Source organism: Fibroporia radiculosa, assembly GCF_000313525.1.
Source record: "Fibroporia radiculosa TFFH 294 genomic supercontigs, scaffold1340, whole genome shotgun sequence".
Taxonomy (NCBI): Eukaryota; Fungi; Basidiomycota; class Agaricomycetes; order Polyporales; family Fibroporiaceae; genus Fibroporia; species Fibroporia radiculosa.
In genome coordinates, this window is record NW_012133286.1 from 14,691 (window position 1) to 33,464 (window position 18,774).

General features: G+C 48.5%; 7 protein-coding genes across 7 annotated transcripts; 3 read left to right on the forward strand and 4 right to left on the reverse strand.

Annotated features, from left to right (window-relative positions):
* Window positions 1-278: 278 nt before the first annotated feature.
* FIBRA_02589 (uncharacterized protein) lies at window positions 279-674 on the forward strand (the record flags this gene model as incomplete). Its single annotated transcript, XM_012324448.1, has 2 exons — window positions 279-461; window positions 510-674. The coding sequence occupies 2 exons, from the start codon at window positions 279-281 to the stop codon at window positions 672-674; spliced, it is 348 nt and encodes a 115-aa protein (XP_012179838.1).
* Window positions 675-1,183: 509 nt separating this feature from the next.
* FIBRA_02590 (uncharacterized protein) lies at window positions 1,184-2,384 on the reverse strand (the record flags this gene model as incomplete). Its single annotated transcript, XM_012324449.1, has 7 exons — window positions 1,184-1,267; window positions 1,318-1,416; window positions 1,470-1,588; window positions 1,656-1,871; window positions 1,925-2,041; window positions 2,104-2,257; window positions 2,313-2,384. The coding sequence occupies 7 exons, from the start codon at window positions 2,382-2,384 to the stop codon at window positions 1,184-1,186; spliced, it is 861 nt and encodes a 286-aa protein (XP_012179839.1).
* Window positions 2,385-2,975: 591 nt separating this feature from the next.
* On the reverse strand, window positions 2,976-3,598 carry FIBRA_02591 (uncharacterized protein; the record flags this gene model as incomplete). The annotated part of the gene is made up of 5 exons (XM_012324450.1): window positions 2,976-2,995; window positions 3,064-3,087; window positions 3,144-3,211; window positions 3,333-3,445; window positions 3,518-3,598. The coding sequence occupies 5 exons, from the start codon at window positions 3,596-3,598 to the stop codon at window positions 2,976-2,978; spliced, it is 306 nt and encodes a 101-aa protein (XP_012179840.1).
* A 3,264-nt stretch (window positions 3,599-6,862) lies between these two features.
* On the reverse strand, window positions 6,863-8,811 carry FIBRA_02592 (uncharacterized protein; the record flags this gene model as incomplete). Its single annotated transcript, XM_012324451.1, has 13 exons — window positions 6,863-7,021; window positions 7,077-7,191; window positions 7,243-7,267; window positions 7,751-7,853; window positions 7,907-8,071; window positions 8,125-8,159; window positions 8,210-8,235; window positions 8,288-8,313; window positions 8,366-8,383; window positions 8,443-8,452; window positions 8,507-8,599; window positions 8,646-8,738; window positions 8,795-8,811. 13 exons carry the CDS (start codon window positions 8,809-8,811, stop codon window positions 6,863-6,865), a joined length of 885 nt encoding a protein of 294 aa, XP_012179841.1.
* A 1,775-nt stretch (window positions 8,812-10,586) lies between these two features.
* On the forward strand, window positions 10,587-12,525 carry FIBRA_02593 (uncharacterized protein; the record flags this gene model as incomplete). Its single annotated transcript, XM_012324452.1, has 16 exons — window positions 10,587-10,648; window positions 10,700-10,792; window positions 10,845-10,943; window positions 10,995-11,004; window positions 11,061-11,078; window positions 11,132-11,157; window positions 11,207-11,232; window positions 11,283-11,317; window positions 11,370-11,394; window positions 11,449-11,460; window positions 11,870-11,915; window positions 11,966-11,993; window positions 12,042-12,099; window positions 12,153-12,177; window positions 12,233-12,332; window positions 12,382-12,525. The coding sequence occupies 16 exons, from the start codon at window positions 10,587-10,589 to the stop codon at window positions 12,523-12,525; spliced, it is 807 nt and encodes a 268-aa protein (XP_012179842.1).
* Window positions 12,526-12,740: 215 nt separating this feature from the next.
* Window positions 12,741-14,538, reverse strand: FIBRA_02594 (uncharacterized protein; the record flags this gene model as incomplete). The annotated part of the gene is made up of 11 exons (XM_012324453.1): window positions 12,741-12,809; window positions 12,866-12,983; window positions 13,032-13,089; window positions 13,136-13,328; window positions 13,383-13,444; window positions 13,495-13,529; window positions 13,578-13,809; window positions 13,865-14,031; window positions 14,086-14,186; window positions 14,240-14,357; window positions 14,405-14,538. 11 exons carry the CDS (start codon window positions 14,536-14,538, stop codon window positions 12,741-12,743), a joined length of 1,287 nt encoding a protein of 428 aa, XP_012179843.1.
* Window positions 14,539-16,035: 1,497 nt separating this feature from the next.
* Window positions 16,036-17,938, forward strand: FIBRA_02595 (uncharacterized protein; the record flags this gene model as incomplete). The annotated part of the gene is made up of 7 exons (XM_012324454.1): window positions 16,036-16,191; window positions 16,429-16,510; window positions 16,558-16,621; window positions 16,671-16,738; window positions 16,788-16,980; window positions 17,034-17,442; window positions 17,504-17,938. The coding sequence occupies 7 exons, from the start codon at window positions 16,036-16,038 to the stop codon at window positions 17,936-17,938; spliced, it is 1,407 nt and encodes a 468-aa protein (XP_012179844.1).
* Window positions 17,939-18,774: the final 836 nt, after the last annotated feature.

The following is an 18,774-nucleotide window of genomic DNA, read 5'->3' on the forward strand; positions in this document are numbered from 1 at the left end:
GTGCGTGCGTGGATCCGGAACAGTCGCCGTGTAGTACTGAGCATGCAACAAGACAAGTCCCAATGACCAGACGAGGATCCTGAACGCGAGTCGGATAGCAGTCACACTGGCCGAGTAGTATAGCCGTGATCGACTCGAAGGAGCAATTGTTTGGACCGGAGGCTGCTGCCAAATAATCGCCAGATTGGGTTTGCCCGCTTTCCACTTCTCAGCCACCGACCGCCGCTCGCATCTTACACTAGTCCGCTTTCATTAAGATATTTCCATCCGTACATACGATGGGCGCATATTACGACGAGGTCGAGATTGAAGACATGGCCTGGGATGAGGACAAACGGATATACCACTATCCTTGTCCCTGCGGTGACCGCTTCGAGATTTCTCGTAAGCAGCTCGCGAATTACGAAGACATTGCGACATGCCCCAGCTGCAGTCTAGTCATACGAGTCATATACGATCCAGTGTGTATTAACTTTATTATCTTTGATCTCCCCGCTGACTCTGGGCAGCTTGACTACGAAGATGAGCCGCCAGACGAAGACGACGAAGGTGCAGTGTCAGACGAGGAGTCTGACGAAGACGATAGCGATAGCGGCGACGAGAGGTTCGAAGATGCCCTTGATCGCCTCCACCTTGCTGACGAGCGGCCCCTTGTGATTGCGGTCGGGGCATGAGTCGAGAAGGTGCAGTGGGCAACACAAAAATGATTCATGCTCGTATGGCATGTTGACTCTTGTCCACTTGAGTTGAGGACGCTTGGATCCCCACCATCGCTATGTCATACGTCATTGTACAGGTTGGTTTCCGAAGACAAATTGTATGCTTATATTACCATCATCTGTATCAAATAGGATCCCAAAGCTTACATTTCAGGGGCCACATGTAGTCAATCGCCCTTCTCCGTGCTTTTTTGCCTGTTTAATGAGCAGTTTATCTCCGAATGCGCGCTGAGAGCTCGCTGTGAGTTGCGTACTGTACATCAAGCAGATTAAACACATGTCGTAGGAGTTAAATCTGTCGCCTGGGAAGAGCTTCCCACTCCCTCCGAAGCCCTTTGCTCTCAATCACGCTGGCAGGCATGCAATATACAGGATCTAAATCGATGAGCCCCGGATACCCCAGGAGCGACAGTCCTTTTCCGTGCATAGGCTGTCAATACAGTGCAGACATCTATGAGAGTATGTCACTTGCCTGCAACGCCAAAATGAGTGTGGAAGACATCCGGTTGATCGCCTGGGCGATCTGCGATGCCACCGTTGTCAGGATCCTGGAAGACGGTTAGTTTTTCCATATGAGTTACTAGGATTGGGTACAGACCTGAGCAGATAGGATGAATGCAGTGAGCTTTTCCGGATCAATCCATGAGACCTTTTTTAAGATTGACAGGGACGACAGCACCCAAAAACTGTAGCATACCTAGGAAGTAGGTTTCACCCACTATCCATGAACAGCTGCGCAAGCAGACTTACATCTTCTAATTTCTCCGGCCGCCCGTTAAGACCCCCATTTGGTAATTGTCTCTCTGCAAGCCACCACGCAAGCGTTTCATGGTCAATCTCATCTAATTTGTCTAAAATCGCGAGTGCTGCTGTGCACACAAAGGCTTAGGGCATTTAAGTGATGAAAAATCAGATCGAGAATCGTGAAAAGCTTACCTTGTGCCGCATGACTTTCGGCACCGACACACGCACCAAAGCCGCCGTCAAAATTCTTGCAGCGTCGGATATAATCTACTGTCTTCTCAACGTCGAGCTCATGTAGATGTCCTAAGAGAGACAGTGCATTGACGGCACAATACGAAAACCGCGTATCGATCTCGCCGAACGAGTCCCCTGCAAATACACCAGAGGGCTGCTGGAGGGATAGAATAACTTCACGGATATTAATACGTGATACAGTGCACACGAAGCAATACCACACTTACACTTTACAACTCTAGGAATATCAATCCTGTCCAAGGCATCCTGTGTGGTCAGTATTTGTATAGCACTCAACGTCGACAGTAAGTGCGCGTCATGGTCCGGATGTGCCCCAAATGCTCCTGAAAGGTATGCGATCATCAGCTCAAAGACGGCTTCGACAACAAAGAAGAATAAGCCTGACCAGCTTCATCGTCCCAGCAGCTCATGACAAACTCAACCATCTCTTCGCGAGCAAGAGCTTCCTTGTGTTTCATAATGCAGAGCGCAGTCAGGCCCCAATAAATGGCATTCATGCGCAGATGAGCTGTTAGATGATACATGAGATCATCTTTACTCTGTATCAAATATGCCGGAATAAGTTGTTGGTAGACATGAGATGTGGAAACGCACTTCGCCCAAAGACTTAATGTACTTGACATGCAGAGGTATATCAAGTTGTTGTGATGGATCTTCGGTGTTCATATTAGAGATCCCGTCCTTCTTTCCTCTGTCACAGCCAGTAATTGTATGTGGCTAGTTCGCTGAGTAGCCGTACAAGTGATTGGAGTTCAATATTGAATGAGCGCAGCCTGACGTTCTGGCCGACTGTTCGCTGCGACAGGCGCTTGGACGATCGTACATCGCGAATCTCGATCTGGCCTCAGTATAAAGGGGATATTGATGTTTAAAATTTTCTGAATGGCTGATTGACTGGCTAACTGGTCCAACTAACACAGGAAAGTAGCCGTCACGTTCATTACCCTGGGGAGATGGCTCTAAGACAAGTTGAAGCACAAAGTAGCTAAGATCAAACTCTTGAGTCATGAACATTTGAACTCTGAACAGCCACAGGGCGCAATTGATCACTTTGTTTTACTGTCAGTCGGCACCTCTTCACGAGAAATGAGGAACTAGACATGATGGAGATTTTGAGTTATTATTGACTGGATTTCAAGCGAAGCGCTACAGTGGTCGGATACGGGTGCACGGAAGGAGGCGGCTCGGAAAGGGGTGGATGATACAACGTAGCAAACATAGACAACAAATAACGAAAGATCGAATAAAACACTGAAGTTACGCTGAGCCCCCGACCTCTGCGAAAAGAGTTAGAACGACCGCGCGGTAGCTGATTATTCTAGGGGAGACTAAAGTTCATACTTACGTTCAACCATCACGTCAATCGTGTCTAGCGAGACACATGATGTAAGTCAGGGATGAACGGATATGCGGGAGATAGTTCACCGTTATCTTCCATGTCTAGTGATGCTGGTGTATCATCATCGTTTATTCTGGCACCATCGTACAAAAATCTGGAAGCGGAGCAAGTGAGACAGCGCCACACAGGGAAAGGGGGTAGAAATGCGCCCAAGACTACACACTGCGAAACACACAGAGGAAGGGGGGGATTTTGAACGCGGGAAAAGGACTAACCGAATACTGTTTACGTCCTTGCCCACTTTCGAAGCATATGCGCCCTGAAGCTTGCTTAGCTTCGTGTTTCGCTTGATTTTGAAGAAGACTTCCTCTCCCGTTTGTGTCGTCACCTATCATATACCGCAGCCGTAGCGTCAGCTGGAGCCTAGCCAAAATGCAGAACTCTACAAAAGCCCATTGACCTTGATGTTAATCGGCGCGTTGGCGTCCTCCGCCTTTGGCTCGAGATCCTGAGTCGCAGCTGGATTTTCGCCGTCAGACATGGCGTGTTACTAGTGTCTGCAGTCGTATAAAGTATAAGACAAAGAGTGTATGGCTTTACAGCAGCGTGGAGAGGTGGGGACGGTCAACCCGGGCGGACGCATAGGCGCTCCTCAGATTACGTAACCTATTTCCAAGAAAACATATCGTACAGGGCCAGCGCCGTTGCTAGCGATTGGGGTTCAGCGATAGTAGTAATAGGTTCACCGCGAAGGAAGGTGACTCGCACAGAGGATCATAAGCACACATCGTGCCTTGTCTATAGTCTATACCTCACTACCGTGCAAAAATGAACATGTCGAGGACAACCTGCCAAAGCGACTTCGGGAGCTGCTTGATCAAATATTGAAGTGCTGAAATTGATTTAAAGGCTCAGGAAGACGGCTGAAGGAGGTATTAAGGTGATTTTAATACTCGCGCGTACAGACAGCCTCCTCACCTAGTCCACCTGCCCCCGAACTGTGCATATATCCTTAATTCGGCGTCGTTAAAGTCTAAGTTCGTTGCGAATGTCAGAATGGATAACATGAATGGCTCCTGAATCTCTTTTGGAATTTGTCAACGGAGTAAGAGAGGTGAAAGAACAGCTCTTTTTAGAAATAACGAACTCGGCACCGTTGGGAACTTTTCACGTCTTCAATACCTTTGATCTCACGCTCGAGACATCGTTCTTTCGATCTGCGACTCGAACGATCAGAAAATGCCAGCGACCAATAGCGCGAAAGATGTCCAAGAGGCGGACCAGGACACAGAACAAGATTACTGACAAATGTACACCTGGTGCGTATACGACCATCTAGTATCGGCAGTTCCAATAGTACTTAGAAAGTGCCAGTATCCGTGAATGAGTCAGGTGGTAAGAAGCCCATGCACAATATGATCGGGTTAGAAACTCGAGCGAACATGCCGCCAATCATCAGATTCAAACTCCCAGCTTGCATTCGCTAATCACCGAACTGTTCAAAGCTCCCCGACAACTCCTTTGACAGAGCTTGCTTGCACTGATAGCTCATAGTCAGTAAAATACATGATTGCTAAATCGTACGGAGAGTGACGGGTGAAACGCACAATGCACAGCGTATGTAGGGTCTCTGTTGAACATTGACGGAGTCACGATAATCATGGCGCATCAACTGGATAGAATTAGTTTGAACTAGGACCCATTGTGAACCTGTTGGGATAGATGGTGAACGCAGCTGCCTCTACCTCTGCCACGATGGCTGGAGGAGAAAATCACTTTAATATCGGAGGAGACAATCCCTGGGTCCGCAATTTACCTAAGGCTTCAAGGCAGAGTGAAGTTCTTGATATTCATGATTCGATGCAACACATAAGCAATGTGATCCTGCTGCATAAGCAAACACAAATTCGCTCTCAAATAGGCAGCTAGAACAAGTCTAGACCTGTAGCAATAGTTCCGATAGTGTATATATGGGCAGAAGGCTCACAGTTACTCATTCGTATAAAGACGCCTGCGGCCACTCAAAATCTCACCCTGCTCTTGTCTGGCCAACACGCACGAACAATCCAACGAATCGCCGAGCCCATAGTCATGAAGTCATTCTCATGCACGACGAAGGCAAATTGTAGATATTGCCAGATTAGAATTTTGACAAGAAGGCTCAGAGATTGTCACAAAGAAACAATTTAGCTTCCAAGATGCTAGCCGAGACAGAGGGACAGTTTCAGTGTGAATCTCATTCTTGAGGGCAAGAATAATATGAGAAGGAGGAATCATAACAGTAGATAGGAGACACACCTCTGGCTCTAGACACATAGGCCAGGCCGCCATTCGAATGTTGTACGCGACGTCGACGTAGGGAGTCGAAGCGGCCAATGCGCCACCACATGGCGCTTTTCGAGTAAAGTTGCCGCCCGTGTGGCTGTGGCATCGAGTTCTTCAAGTTTGGATTGTGAACTCAGTAGGATAACACTTTACACAGAGATCAATATACAGTGACATTCTCAACAAAGTAATGAACTCCCTAGAATATAGTTATATACCGATAACCCAATGATTACATAGAGATGTTCGCAAAAGCTGTAGTTCGAAAGCTGGCACCTGACACGTACACCACTACCCTAAAAAGGATACCTGCGCATGGTCGATACTTAGTAGCTATAGTATTGGGCTCTCACTCAGAATCTTCGCCTTTCAAATTTAGGCTAGAAGATACCATCACTGTGTGCAAGTATAGTACTGCATGAATACGATCCTGTCTCCGTGGATCCGATACTCAACACCACTGGCAGCTGGTAATTCGAGAATATGGTGGTATAGTGGAATCGCGCATTTATCTCTACTGAAAGAGCTCAGAATTAGAGCCCGCATTGCTCGTAGGAATGCGTCATACAAGGCACTGATTTATATCGATGAGTCATTGCTTCGAGTGAATCTAGATCACTCATTGGTCTGATTGGTAGCGAGCAATTATCGCAGCCAGCTTGAGTCTGAGAGAGCCTGCCCGTGGTGGGTCGTAGGGTTTTAAATCACTAGCGTGCGCGTTCTGCTTGGACTCAGTTCAATCGCTAACTTGTGCCTCGGTACACCTTTCCTCAGCCAGTCTTTCCCAAGCTCCTTTCCATCACGCCGAGCGATAGAGCTAGTAATATATAAAAAATTCCCTAGGCTTACTTCTCCCACGCCAATGGTGGCCAATTCCCCTCGCACAGCACACAGGCCCCGGACTCGTCCGACTCAGACAAGTGATCACCTGTTTCTAGTGATGATATTCATCCGAAAATTCATCATTTCGTCTCACGCCGCTCCGCCTCGATCGCAAATTTGCAATCTCAGACCTGTGCATAATTGGACAAATATCATTCCTCACGATATCATCGTTTCCATTGAAGGTCTATCTATCGTGGGCTATAGCCTGAGAAATGCAATTCTGCCATTATTTTTTCTTGCTGTCCTCGCTGATATGAATAACCAGCATTGATGAATCGGTGAGGCTAACCGCAGTGATGAATCATGGTCCAGTATACAGACTTCATGAAGGGATCGCATCTACTCAACAGCAGATTAGCACCGCATTGGAAGTGTGTGTGCATTGCAGAGTTCAGTAGAAACGTGAGCGCAAAGTATAGATCATACTACAATTACAATACAGCTCCTTGTCAGTCCTGGTCTTAGCAATAGCGTATCTATAGTATCTGGTTTACAGGACCGGATTTTCCGCGTCAGGAGGAAATGTATAATTGTCAAAGAAAAAGACGTATGTGACGAAACCACTTGCCCAATTCTTGCTCGACTTTCAGCATCATCAGCCTATTGTCAAGGGTTGGAGCTTGCTCAGACGCGTCTTGATGTCGGGGTCTTCGTCAATTCTCTGTATGTGCGCTTCTCGTATGGGAGACTTCTGGTCCTGCCCAGGGTTAGCGTTGTCCGTCACGGTCATCACACTCTGGAATATCTCGATTCGCTGGAAAAAATGTGATGATGGTCAAAATTGATCCTTCGTACAAGTAGTTACGCACCGTAAGTTTTGGCCGCGCTTGTTCGACAGACTGGATTGAAGTAAGGTTCATGGAGATGGCCTCGCCCTCTGCCCCCCGTCTACCACCGTTCGCCCAGTGTTGCCGTGCATTCAGTCTGTTAGGGATCAGCTTTAGGTAGAGGTAGCTCATATAATCATTGGCCTACGTAGCAAGGAAGGAATTTGCGTATACTGTCTCGAAAAAAGTCAATACCTGCTTGTGTCTATAACCTGTTCATAATCGGAGTAAGGAACCGAACATACACTTGCTCTGAATCTCTATCAATCCCGCAAATAATAAGTTGTGTCTGAGTAAGACGAACTGGGCACGGACTATTATACGCGACGCATCAAAAAATACAATGTTACGACTCACACTAAGCACAATGGCAAGTGAAACAAGCCTATGAATCGGCGTGAGTTAAATGGCAAATAGGACGGCATACAACGTACATGGTTAGTGTTCCGGTATTGACCAAGTACACTTGGACGTATTTTATAATATGATCTGTTCTATGCCCCGGTACAATCCATTCAAAATCTCAACTACAGTCTGGGTTCGAGAAGACCTCACCTACGCGACCCCGTCCGACTCTTCTGTAGATAATAGATGAGAGTGGCCGCTATGATAAGATCGGCTGCAGCCGCGCAACTGAAGCCACAGCACAGAGTCACCTGCAAAAATGGTAAGTTGACGAGTGGCTCTGGCAACGCTGCTGTATAGCGAACCAAGGGTCCCGTAGCATGCCAGAAGGCTGTCCATGACGAGATCTTCCAACTAGCAGGCTCATGAATACGGGAAAGATGATATGACAAGCTTTGGGTACTCACGTCAAGCTTGCAGTTGCTTTGCCACATGCAGATTTTGAGTCCGGGATTTCGAGAAGAGATCAAGAACCGGCTCACCAAGCTCCAAAACTTGATCATGGGGGTGAGTGAGGGATGGGTTTGTTTATATTCTGATGTCGCACCTAGTTCGCATACAACAAAGACAAGCTACCAGCGATTTTTATTCATAAAGGTCACGGAACGAGTTGTCGAACACATACCGGCACCGCGGTAATAAACGTGTTGTGATTGCTCACTACATTCTGAAGTCAGAAAAACATGCTCACGATGTGGAGTTACACATACATATCCAAATTCTGTTGATGAAGTAGCTGAAGAGGACGAATATCAGTTGACTGCGAGGGGAAATTGCGGCAGTATCACCTTTGCACGGTGATGGCTATCATGATCTGTGTTGAATGTTCAGCGTAAGCAGCGGGTAGATTGGTTTATTAGACGTACAGCTAGCAAGATTGTAGCCTACAGTCGATGATAACAATCAGTGGACTTTTGTATCGTGACACGATTAGTATACATACTCCGACGCTCCTGAAGAGACATTAGACAAGCTCTTTTTCGTATCTATATAATTTTTAGACTTACCATACAATCTCATCAACACTCTGACCATAATCTAAAACCGTGTAGTTGTATATGACGTCCAAACAGAAGGCTGTGTGTAGAGTCTCTAGAAGCCTATCACCAGTCAAGTAGGGAAAACGTGCATTGATGACTTGCTTACCATATGACAATCACTGTCCGGCGAGTCAGTTTAGTGTCGTTTGGATATCTCCACCAATACATGTACGCTTGCGTGGTTCCTATGCCATACAGACTGAAACAGTTGTAATTCGAGCTCATCCGCCGATATAACCTGAAGATAATGCTCACATTACCGCCATAAGCATTTCGATGAGGAGAGCCCCCAGTGTGGCCCCTTCCGCAGACAAGTCCATGGTTGGGGGAGGGTGGGGGTGATCTGAAGCTCGGAATCGAGTCGATCGAGATGGCCTCAGGCTGCCCTATAGCGGAAAGGAGAGAGAAGCCCGTATCGGTCCGGTTCACATATGCATCAACGTCATTTTAATGGAGTTGGCAATTTGACAGCGTGATTGAGCGGTGCACCTCCGACTGAGCCTCATGTCTACAAAGGACTGCTGTGGCCAGGGCTGTCACAACTCCGCAAGTCATCAAGAGGCTACAAATCCGGATGCTGTAATCAGCATTATCATTCCCGGCCAGACACGGAACCACGGAACAGATGTAGAGAGTTCGTGCCACCCACACTCAGAGGTTTGCACATTGAGTGGCCAACTGCTTGTGGCCATTCATCTCTGCAACTCAATGAAACACAACGACCTTGGTAATTTCGTGACCGATCAAGAAACGGGCGCCTAATATTTATTAATATCACCAATGAGCGCCATCCGTTGAGGCCGGAGTCTCTTCGGAAGTGCGCTCACGTACTAGTAGGGCGATTTGTTAATACGCATCTGTCGTTCATTCATCGCTCGCTGAGGAGCGGCGTCTAGACTTTGTTCTCACTTGTGACAATCTCCTAGATAATCCAGGATGGCCCATCTTGTTTGCTCGAATCGTCTGCACCGCCCAACGGTGGTTGTCCTATGATGATAACATGTCCAGGGCAGATGGAGTACACGGTCAACCACGGGCTCCGTGGTCCACAAATTTGAATAGCGCACTTTGCTCACACCAATCCCCTGCCAGTCTCGCTGGGTGCGAGTCAGCAATGATGAAGGAATCCGACATCAGTAGTTCCTTGATTTTATGCAGCTGCGCTTTCCAGGCTTTCGACTCAGCTCCTTCCCGTTGCATGAGGTCCTGTGCGAACCATGCGGCTGTGCAGATGGAGTCCAGCAAAGATGCAGAACATCAGTTCTATAACTTTGTCATACACCTTTTTGAGTGCGCCATACGTACTATGCATCATTGTGGCGTCTTCTCGGAGCTTCTAGACCGTAAGCCAAGCCCAATACCCAGGGGTTCTCGTTCAGTAAGTGACTCTTCGTTCTCGATTGTGCACGCACGGATTCCTACACATGGATTAGGTACTCAGCCGTCTCCATTGTAGAGTATCGCAAAAGGGGGCATTTAACTCCCGTAACCTGTACAGGTTGTAGGCGATGTTGTCACCTTCCCAACCGCAACTTGCGTGCACGGCAGCAACATATTTACACCGTGACAGTGAGGGCATTGATATGTTAGCTATATTTTGATAACAAAAGCAAAAGTTTCACGTAGGAGTCAAGGCAGTGCATTCGGATCGTTAGATAGGATGGGAACAGAGTAAACTTGGGGTACATGGGCGCCGAACCATTTTTAGGCAAGTTGTTCCTTGCGGATTAGTTCTTCAAACATAAATGTAGGTGTGACCGCAACATTGTTCTTGAGAAAATATGCTTCAAGCCTATCTTGGCATCCTGCCGTTGCAAGCCGATGGGAGCTGTCAAAGTTATAGCCAATTGTGCGTCTCATTATGTATGTTCTGTATCGTCATGATAAGAAATGGTGGCCATCTGAATGAAATGTTGATCAACCCATCAATTATAACTGTTTCAATCTGCATCTGATCTCATAGAATCAGCATATGGGATGCATATATGAAGAAGGGTATCTGAAGACTGACAACTGATCTCTGCACTCAAGTGCTTCATATTTTAAGATGGCTACAGAGGTTGAGCACATTGCTAGTGGACTTCTTATTGAGATCTTCATTGCTGTGATGTGAGTTTCTGTATTTGTCACAATGTTGTTCTGTCATGAAACATATATCAGGCTCTATGGAAATTCTGTCACTCAAATGTATGACTACTGGTGGAACCACTATGATGATCCAAACTGGCTGCGCAAGCTTGTGACTTTTGTTTGGTAAGCTGGTTGTATGATATATATATATGCTCAAACTGCTGTTATTCCTTAGGATAATAGATACTATTCATACAGCATTCTGCATGCTTTTCATATATGACTACTTCATTCTTGGCTTTGGAGATATTACACAACTTGAAGAAATTATTTGGTAAGTAATTATGATTTTCTGAAATTAAGCACACTCTAATACATTAACTAGGCCTATTGGGGTGAGTATTTACTCATAAGGTGTTTTATTTTATATTTATAGATGCATTGAGACTAGGTTGCTGTTATAATTGGTGTTAGCATCTTGTTGTTCTTGAACCTAGTCCTTGCTAAATAGACATAACTTAGGTAATTATGGCTGTGACAGTGCAGAGGTGAGTTTAATCCTGTATGTTCAGATGCATCTACTAAAATACTGTATAGTTTCTTTGTATATCAGCTCAGCATATGTAAGTTTAGCAACTTTTACAGTGTTTTAGTTTTCATCAACTCTGGCTAGTGAGCAAGAAAGGTTTATGGGCCAGTATCTTGCCAGTGTGTAAACTTGCTTTCATTTCTATGTTTTTATACTAAGGCAATATATCAGATAATTCTGCTTGTTATACGTGGTGGTTAGTGAATAAGTTTGTGTGGTGAATTGCAATTATGCTCATTTTGTTTCTCAGCTGTAGGCATTGGTATGTGATATATTTTGCTCAAGGATTGATTTATAATCTTTTACTGTGTTTAGCAACTGCTAGCTTTAGGTACTACGGATATTAAACCTACTATAATTGGATGATTAATACCTGGCTAATTTTATACTAGCTGGAACATAAAGCAGTGGACTCAGTTTGCAAGTTCACCAGCTCCTCTGGTATGTTATCTTGCATATTTGACTATATATGCTCATCAGGCCTGTATGAATCCAGGCCACACTAGCTTCCTCTATAAGCATATCTATACTCATGGATCTCACTATGGCTAGTGTGAGTATTCACTACTACAGGAAACACAGTACTGTAAGAATGAACAAGTAGGTGATTTGAGATAGAAATAATAAATTATGACTTATTATCATCATTATAACCAGTACTGAAGATACAGTCAAATTTTTGCAAGGCTTCATTATCAACACAGGTCTTATAACAGTGTAAGAACCTTTTATTATCTATGGATTTTATTCTAATGTTTGTATCTCAGACTTGTGTCTCTGGCAATCTTATTGACAGTAAGCTCAGGCCAGCTGGTTCTGTCATTATCTGACCAGGTGCTCTAGTTCATGTACTCAAAACACACCCTTGTATTTGCAGGCTTGATTGAAGTCCAGAGTAAATGTAGGTCTAGAGCAATTTTTACTCTACTAATTACTGACTTGATGTGTAAACAGTATATGTGAACTCTTTTATTGCAACGTATGAACAATCTGGTCATGATTTTACGCTCCATACCAACTCAGATTTCCTGCAGACTAAACAGATCACAGTGCAACAATCACATTGATGAGCAGCAACAGAATGACCCAGTGCCTCTTGATCTTGCTGCAGGAAGACAGCAGACCAGGTCTGATGTAAGATGATTTTTACTAGTGCAAGTATATATGCTGATAATTATATCAGGGTGATCTTAAGTTTGGGAAGATCACAGGGAAGAATGCCCATAATGACAACAACAACGCTTTAGCTGTCATTGCATCACAGCTTGCACCAGGTTCACCTAGCGAGAGGTATCCCAGTCCCACCAAAGTCAATGATATAGCTTAATGACTATATGCATAATTGAATCTTGACCTGTATCCCCATCAATTTATGAAGACTCAAGTCTTGTATCTAATACGAGATGTACCTGAAACAATAGATAAATCGGACCGTTTCTTGTGATTACAGTTATAATTTTCGCAACCATAATGATAGTCCGAAACATGATTACATGACAGCGCATCTATGTCCACTAAGAATCACTTTTGTCCGAGTCTCAGTCAGCGGCGCACGTTCAATACTAGATGCCGTGTCCTCAGCACCAGCACTCCTCCTGCTATGAGCACAACCTATATCGCAGAAGCACGATCAGAAAATATCCCCTTTGGCAAAACAAAATGCATACCGCGCTAAAGACGGTGGGTTTATACCACTCGTGGTCCGAGTCGTACAGCGCGCCGACGATCGGCGTTCCGGTCAGAATCCCGAACGAGCATGCAAAGTACATCACGCCTAGCCGGAGGCTAAGAGACGGTGAGAAGGAGCCGTGGCACATCCTACGAGAGACTCACCCAATTTCATGTTCGCCCTTCGCGAACCTGCCCGCGGTGGGCGGGTAGAGCGCGGTCGCTGTGTCCAGATCAGCATGAGCGATGGTCGCGGCCACTGGACTTACATGCGCCGGAGAAGAAGCCATATAGGATGGAAAAGATGATCACGCCGGCGACGTTCGTGGCGCCGAACATGACGAAGATCAACGAGCCTGTTGTGAGTAGCACCAGTGGGAGCACGTTCAGCGGCCCAAAGCGGTCGGCCAGTAAGTTCAGGATGATGCGCCCCGGGATCGAAGACGCATTCAAGATGGCGATCTAGGAGTGAGATGTGAGTTGCACATGCGTGCACAGCAAGTGCAGTGGTCCTACCGTATAGAACGCCAGATTTGGAGAGAGTCCGTGTAGGTTTACCCACAGCTGCAGGTAGAAATCTGCGGAAAGGGTCAGTCCGTGGTCACGCGCAAAACTAGTACGGACATACACGGATAGAACAGTCCCCACAGCCCAAGGAACCCCCTAGAGGCAAACTCAGCAGTGGCGCATCCCGAGACAAGACACACGCACGCAATCAGAAGCAATATGTATGGCCAGTCGCTCATGATCGCCTTCACGTCCGGCTTCAGACCTGGCGCGCGTTGCCGCGCGTTGGGGAGACGCGTGCGCATAATGCAGTTCGCCGCGACGAGTAGCCCAAGTGTGAGGAATCCAGTGATGCGCACGCCCCACGCAAACCCGACGTGCCCGTGGATGAGGCGATTTAACATGATCGGGTAGAACACCCCACCAAAGCCCGACCCTACACAGGGGAGTACGTCAGCATACTGGCGCACAGCGCAAAAAAGACTAGTTACCAGTCACCACGGTGCCCATCGCGAGGGAACGCCACTTTTTCCAGTGATGGGCTTGAACGGAAACGGCTGGCACCAAAAGCAGCCCCGCCCCGATGCCCATACCGATCCCCTGCGAGAGGATGAGCTGATAATATTTGCTAGGGTCCGCGAGTGATAGCATAAAGAGCCTGAACGAGATTCAGTGGATTTGGAAGAAGACAAATGCGACAACCGATACGCACGAGAAGACGTAGAGCAGGCTCCCGCCGATGGATGTGTAGTGGAAGGAGCCGAGATCGAAGAGCTTGCCTGCCGGAAGACCCATAGCGAATGTAAAGAATAGCTGCACGCATGCGGTGAGCCATGCAACTGAGAGACCGAGGCATCTGGACAGACCTGGACGGAACCTATCCAACTAATGTTTGACGCGCTCGAGGAGCCTGAGAGGACATAGTAGTCTTGGAACACTCCGAAAGAGTTTGAGTATCCAAAGGTCGACGCTACGACGAGTACTCTGAGCAGCAATGAGAAGGTATATACAGATGAGATTCTGGGACCCACCCCCCGAGGACGGAAAGCCAGGCTTGCAGGCCGCCATCAGGGATGTTAACGGTCTGCGTCGGAGCAGGCTGGAGTTCAATGAGCAGAGAGGGCGAGTCGTCCCTTCCGGCGGAGTCGACTTTGATTATAGACATATCTGCGCTCTGTCCTACGGTCAGAACGGCTGTGCGGTTTTGTAACGCGCGCCGCGCCGCATTGTGATCGCAGACCGGATGAGGACGGCCTTCTAATGGATATTACTTCATATTGAACGGGAATGGAAAGAAATCAGCGCAGACGCACCGGATTCGGCCTTGGAAAGGGCTGTGACGGACGTGATAGATCACTGCGGGCGGCGTTCTGTGCTTTATCATGTGTCTGGGCAGATGATATGGAAGGACGACCTGTGGGAGGATTGCGGAAGAGTGAGCACGGGGCATGTGCAGAGCTTCGAAAATGTCCACTTGGGCGATAAATCGACTCGGATCCGGACAAGACGTGCATGAGCCAAGTAGACTCGTGGCTCAAGCCTCCGCGCAGGGTATGTCTGCTGTGAGGCCATGCCAGGCGAGTTGGAGCTAACCTCAGTGAGATCTTCGCCATCCCAAAGTTGTGTGTGCATCTGGGGGCCTATTGACATGAATGAAACGGTGGCTGCCGAGTGTGGTGCCACAACGAGCCAGTTGCAGCCAATCGGAGGTTAGCTTTGTCCTCAAAAGGCGGCCTCGGATATACATATGTAAATATTTGTCGTTGAGCCACCAGAGTCGCATCCATCCTGAACCGCGACGAACAAAAGGCTGCAACTATTGAATTTGGGGGTATGCATGATTAGCAAGTAACCACAGTGGTCGCATGTTCTCTGATATAGAAACATTACAACGCGAGGCGCCCTCCGGGAAGCATGTCACGGATCGACTTATCCCACCGTGACGCAGTGATTACCACATCTGATTATGATTTGTTCTTCCACTCGACTTGCGGCAGAGATTGTAATGAGGGTAGGCAGGACCCTGTGCGTGCCCGGGAAGGTGGCCAAATCCCGCGTCGAAGCTCCACCGAATTGGAGACGATGTCGCAATTTGGCGAGAAAAGTCCTAGCTTACGTCGGACGCGCTCTACTCGGACGACAGGTGTGTCCTATCGTAATACTTGCCATAATCAATTTCGTAGGAATCCTGGGAATCGCCTTTAACGTAAAATCCGCCAGGCAGGATCCAGCAAGAACACAGCGTGACCTCTATAGTTCCGCACCCTAGACTTTGCGGTACCGCCCCGGCAAGGACCTCATACGCAGCCTGGGCCTAGCATATATGTGACGAGCTGTTGACCAATTGACCGAACCTGCTCATCTCTGGAAATCTGTACAGCCTCTAGGCAATATGCGATGATCCGTGGCGGTGAAAACGTTCACAGCTGTTCACAGGATCCGTACGGCCTCCATCTCCACCATATCTATCATCAATATAAGAAATCTGCGGGCTTCGTGCGCGTGCGGGCCATCGTTCAGATCGTTCAGCTCAATGGCACCTTCAAATTCCCACGTTGCTGCTCAGAGGACCGCCGCCGTACAGAGGCATCTAGTTACGCACTCGTCCTCAGAGGTCCCTAATGAGGTGAATGCGTCATACTCCTGCATCGCGAATTAGAGAATGTCTGAGCGGTGTCCGCGCGTGGATCTTTACCCAAAGACAGTTCCCGTACTCTTCAAATCCGACAGAAATCTTCGCTACTTCATCCTCAACCGCCCAGACAAGCTGAACTCCCTCAATGACGAGGTGCTGGATCTTTTACGGGGTCAGCTCGAGGTGAGTAAGATTGTTTTCCAAGGACAAACGAGTCTCCTCGCTTGATTGTAACACCCACATACCTCGCGTTGTCGTGCTAGCGTGCCTACGCGTGTATAGCGAGTAGCCCAACTTGACACTCATCTGCTTATCGGACAGTCTAAACTCTGGGCTTGTGCGCACCTCATAAAGATACTGAATTCTCTACAATCCGCTTCAGGATTTGGATTTTTCTGTTGCTGATCACATACTGGATAGGAATGGATCCAAGCTGATACTCAGAGCATTCTTGTAGGAACAGGCGTGGGTCGGGCATTCTGTTCCGGGGGCGACGTAGAAAGTACGTATTCCTTTTCCTACATGAAGTGACGCAACTGATCATATCAGGTGTACGCGCATACGCATATCGTCGGGAAACGCTACCAATGGCTATCAACTTTTTCCGGAAACAGTACGTGATTTCATATGTCTTGTGCTTGCTCACATTATCTTTTGCGCAGGTTCGAGATTGACTATATCCTTGCGACCATTCCAATGGCATACATCGCTGTAATGGACGGCATCACTAGTCAGTCAGAGACTCTATCAATGCACTCAAACTAACCCACAGTTTCTAGTGGGTGGCGGGGCCGGACTCAGCGCGAGCGCACCATTCCGAATAGCTACCGAGAACACCGTCTTCGCCACGCCCGAGACGCGTATCGGGTACTGTACCGACGCCGGCATGAACTTCTTTCTCTCCCGCATCGACGGCGAGCTCGGAACATACCTCGCGCTCACCTCCCAGAGCCTACAAGGCCGCGCAGTCTTGTACGCCCTTCTTCACCTCCACTCGCACACCACACTCAGATCCCACCCCACAGCGAGCACGGCTTTGCTACGCACTTTGTGCCCTCGCACGACCTTCCCGCGCTGCTCGAACGCCTCGCCGCACTCGAGAGGCCCTCTCACGCACAGATCAACGCGCTCATTGAAGCGTACCATCCTGCCTCCGGCGCCACGCCAGGCAGCCCGCTCGCTGGGGCTGTCCGCGTGGCGCTCGACGCGGCGTTCCGGCACGACACCGTCGAGGCGATCGTGGCAGAGCTGGACGCCCTCGCCACGGGCGGCGTGGACGGCGCGGTGCGCAAGTGGGCCGCGCGCACGCGGGACACGCTCATGGTACGGAGCCCGACAGGGCTCAAAGTCACGCTCGCGGCGCTGCGGCGTGCGCGTGCGTTGTCGTTCGCGGACGCGCTGCAGACGGATCTGAACCTCGCGACGGCGTTCTCGGTGCGTGCGCCTGCGCTGTCTCTGCCTGCGTTCTGCTGACGTGCGTGGGGGTGCGGTGCAGCTCGGGGCGAGCCCGGACTTTACGACGGGCGTGGACACCATCATCGTGCGGAAGGAGAAGGCGACGCCGGCGTGGTCGCCGCGCACGCTTGGGGACGTGTCTGATGCATGGGTGGCGCGCACATTCTTCGCCGAGTATGCACCGGAGCGCGGGACTGTACCGCGCCTCGCTGTGCCGCCGTATGCCCGGCGCATGTTGGACCCGATGACGCATACGCTGCCAGCGGAAAGCGAGATCCGCGCAGTGGTGGAGGGGCGGCACGAGCACAGTGTGCGGCGGACGGTCGGGTTGGAGGAGCTTGTCGAGCTGTGCGCGGAGATGAAGGGCGGTAAGATGGGTGTGCGAGAGAAGGTTGTGGAGGTAGTGCAGAGGAAGTGCGAAGTTCGGAAAGATGCGGGGTCGGGGAGGGAGTGGTTGGTATGGAAGGGTGAGTGAGAGGGCCGTGTATCTCATCATGCTAGCTACTTCTATGATTTCAACTTGGGCAGCAGCTGGAGTCGATACGGTCTTCTATATAAGTTGCTACTGGACCACTGGTGGAGGGTCAAACAGAGCTCTTTACCTAAGTTCGAGCATTTGACAGAGATGCAAAATCTTCAATGTGAGCTATAGTTTAGACCTCGACTGACATTGGACTTATCCAAAGCTTATAGGAACCCCGGGTATGGGGAACCGTCATACCTTTCCCCAGGGAAAGGCTCATGGAGGCCACATGACACCTTTCCGGTGGATCTTTCTATCACAAGAAAAGGACGATTTTCTGTTGTACGTGTGGCCACTGGTACAGTGAATGCGCATTCTAAAATCGCGATAACAACCAGATCATATGTCAGACTCTTTTCAGAGTGTTCCTGTCCGATGTTAGAACTGTCTCCCATTCAGTCATTAGTTGACGAGGCGACAGATGGCAAGCAGCATCCGCGCAAGAGTGCCAGTGCGCCTGCTAGATAGGACAGATGAGTACATTCTGAGCCAATCATGTCTGTCGAAGATTTCATTTTTGGCAAGCTCTTGACGAGCTGCAGCGCGAGTTGAGTGGACTCAACTTTACTCAATCTGCGGCGATAGCTCATCGAGAGCTTATGCTCGGTGTGCTGCCCCTATAAAAAGAGTAAAGTGGAAACGTGGTAGGTAGTAGCACAAGAGGTAAAGAAGGTCGCTTGAGATGATTTCTATAACTTGTTACAACATATCAGTCAGTGTCAGTGCCGCCGGGATAATAATTAGGGAAGTTCAAAGTTGACGCAGCTGGGCTCGCAGAAAGTTCTGCG